The sequence below is a fragment of the Penaeus monodon genome, chromosome 28, assembly GCF_015228065.2.
Source record: "Penaeus monodon isolate SGIC_2016 chromosome 28, NSTDA_Pmon_1, whole genome shotgun sequence".
NCBI classification, from domain to species: Eukaryota; Metazoa; Arthropoda; class Malacostraca; order Decapoda; family Penaeidae; genus Penaeus; species Penaeus monodon.
In genome coordinates, this window is record NC_051413.1 from 4,836,853 (window position 1) to 4,840,103 (window position 3,251).

The following is a 3,251-nucleotide window of genomic DNA, read 5'->3' on the forward strand; positions in this document are numbered from 1 at the left end:
CTTTGTATAGAATCTCATGTGACTTTTTTTGAATATTACCGAGTATTCTCTTTTCCTTGAGAAGGACATGTTTCTGAACACCTGTGCCTTGCTTCTGCTACACTGATTCTCCTCCTACCAAAATGGTTGCCAAAAATAGTAATACAGGTAAATAAATATCAAAATAGTAGCTGCCATCAATCCTCTTTTGGAAAAAGAAAATACAAAACCACAAGACACAACATATGCATAGAAAAAATATACATGAAATAAAAACAGCTACAACAGCAAAACAAGCCAAATTATCTGGACTTATTTTCTTTTATCAGCATAAAAAATCTGATAGAAGGAAGGAGTATATATAAAAAAAAAGAGTAGAATGAGGATGAGAGAGAGGGGAGGAAAAAAAGAAAAAGAAAAATGAAGCAGCAGGTTCAGAAGGAGTAGGGAAAATTTGCAAGGGATGATCAATTGTGCAACCTAGAAAATCTCTATAGGGACTGCTGTAACATTAACATCGAATACTTCAGAGGGCTATCTACATCACACTATACGAGTTCACACTTTCAAACAACATTTGAGTTATCACAACCAAATGATAGTGGGGGAAGGGAACACTATTATTTAAAAATGAGAGAATATGGGTAATTTCATAGGAATCCCGGTTCTCTCTCTGTGTCCAAAACTACAGGATAAAATCCAGGAATGGAACTAAACAACACACAGACCATGCACATTTGATGAAAACGGCCAAAGAAAAAATTTGAACATCAAGCTCTTTATATTTTCAGCTAACTTTTCTTCCACTGCTTCTGTCAAACTTGATTACATGTTATATTTTGAAAAAAATGAGACTATGCTTTGCATTCTATGACAAAAACTAATATAAATAGCAACAATAATAATATCAACCACAATACTAACAACTTCATAGTTCAATCTTAATCAATAAAAAAATTAATAAAATGGCACTAATAATGATGACACTATCAAATTATTATCAACAATAATACTGAAAAAAATATATATAAATTATAAAAACACCAAAAATGTCCTTAGATGTGGTAACATATTTGGTAAATATAATTCATTATGATGCATATAAACAAAATTAAATCAGTGACAAAACTTACAAAGATTCAAAACAGTTATCCTAATAACAGACAGTATAATTACAAGACAGATTTCAAAAAGTCATATTAATCATTTCCATCAGCTGCTTTGTTTATCATTGCTGGTGAAATGATATATATATACATACAGAGTCCATCAATTATAATACACATTATACTACAAGTATTTACACACATATACAGGATAACTAATAGTTCTTCCTTAACTCACTGGAAGGCTTCACAGATAATTAAAATATAACAATGTAGAAAGTTTTCTTTTACAAATACTTGGCAAAGCATTGGAGTTACATGTGCAGTAAAAATAGATAATATTTTTTAGATTGCATGGCTCACTAAAATCACAAGTAAAACTGAAAAAGCAGGAAAAATATGTGCATATAACAAAACACTAGCAAATTCCCTATCAGAATACAGTGATTCCATATTCTCAACAACACCTGCACAGAAACATCGTCACATCACATCTTGAACATGAAGTCTCAGTTTACTCCACAGAATATACTTCAATGAGAAAATCAGGCTACAAAACTCACACCAGCTCAATTACTGCTATAAACTTCTTATTTCCCCCAGTGAAGCAACTTGGGTTAAGCACTGTTACAAGACGAGTATTTAATCACCATTACAAACATATAACTCTATTTCATTTTACTGAACATTTCTTATTCATTACAGAAATAATACAAAAATACAAATTCCGCCGGTAGCAAGGACACAAACATAGATACATATATGTTTGTGTTGTTTTCTTTCCTTTTTCCTTTTTTTTTGTGAGGAAAGGAGAGAGGGGAGGAGATGGGTTGGTTTGGGGTGGGGAAGACTTACAGGTATATTGATACCTATGTATTTTTCCTGGTCCTTGTGAGTTCAATATATATTCTTCAGCTTACAACAAGCCAGAGAATGTTCATCAGTAATCTACTAATCTGATTCTGCCAATTCTTCCTCCGGCTTCTCTGTAATAAATAAAAAAAGTAAGTTACTAAGTAAGTTATCATACACTACACACAAAGAAATATTGAAACTCAAATACATGAAGACCAGAGAAAAGTTCAACTGAAAAAAGAAAGAAAAGGATTTTTTTTTTCTTTTGTTTTCCCATTGACTATCATACACGAGAATGGAAGAGAAAGCATTAACTAATGCTGCCAGGAACACTGTAGTTTTGTTTTCTGAATACTGTTTAGGCTTCACAAGTTTACAATGCCACATGAAAATTTTTTGGAAAAAAATAATTAAAAAGATTTATGTTTATGCAATTACAATGCAACCAAAAAAATCTTTCACATGACAACTTTAATAATAATCAATGAAAGTGAATTATCACTAACAAATTAAGATATTCACAAGGAATATCCACCCTCAATCCAAGTGCTATTAAATTAAAACCAAAAAGAAAGAACAGCTATAAATATAGAGAAGATTATTATTTGTGGAAATGTAAAGAATAACAAAGAAAATCTAGTATTAGTGGAATGTAGTAATATAAACATACAGTAGCTGTTGTAGTGCAGTGGGGGTATTTGCAAAACATTTTAGATGTAGTAATGTAGAAGGAAAGTTGTTTAAAAAGTGGACACCAAACCTGGAGGGAGTAAAAGTAGTTCTAAATAAAATAAAGGAGATGAAGAGCTAGCAGGAGTAGAGCTCCAAAAAGATGAATTGTAAAAAAATATGATTATAGTAGTCATATTGGACTGGATTGGCAGAGAGATACAGAAAACAAGATAAGGACCAAAGGCTTGTTATCCACTAACAACAGCACAATATCAATACCTATCCTCATCCTGACTTTCATTCTGCTTGGACTGTTGCCGTCTGTTTGTGTGCTGGTTGTAGTCCCGGTGCTGGTACTGCTGCTGGTGGTAATCTCTGTGTTGATTGTCACGCTGCTGATTATCCCTGTGATTATAGCTCTTATGCTGGTAGTCACGTGCATAACCGTGATTGTAGTCTCTAAAGTTTTCGTTGCGGTGGTAATCCCTATCCTGTCTGTCCCAGTCACGTTCCCGGTCATGGTCTCGGAAGCCTTTCCTCCTGAAGCCTCCTCCACCAGGGGTTCCGTTGCCACTATTGTAATCCCTTCCACGACTCCTACTGCGGCTGTGTTTGTTGCCTCCATGGTGCTCCCTTTCA

At 33.6% G+C, this 3,251-nt stretch overlaps 1 protein-coding gene across 1 annotated transcript in view; it reads right to left on the minus strand.

Annotated features, from left to right (window-relative positions):
* LOC119591021 (CLK4-associating serine/arginine rich protein-like) overlaps positions 1–3,251 on the minus strand; it is a gene marked incomplete in the record, with an annotated part of 19,061 nt that overhangs the window by 156 nt on the left and 15,654 nt on the right. The window contains 2 exon segments of the mRNA XM_037939750.1: positions 1–2,071; positions 2,892–3,251. The exon segment at positions 1–2,071 is cut by the window's left edge and continues 156 nt beyond it. Coding sequence (XP_037795678.1) covers positions 2,026–2,071; positions 2,892–3,251 — 406 coding nt within the window.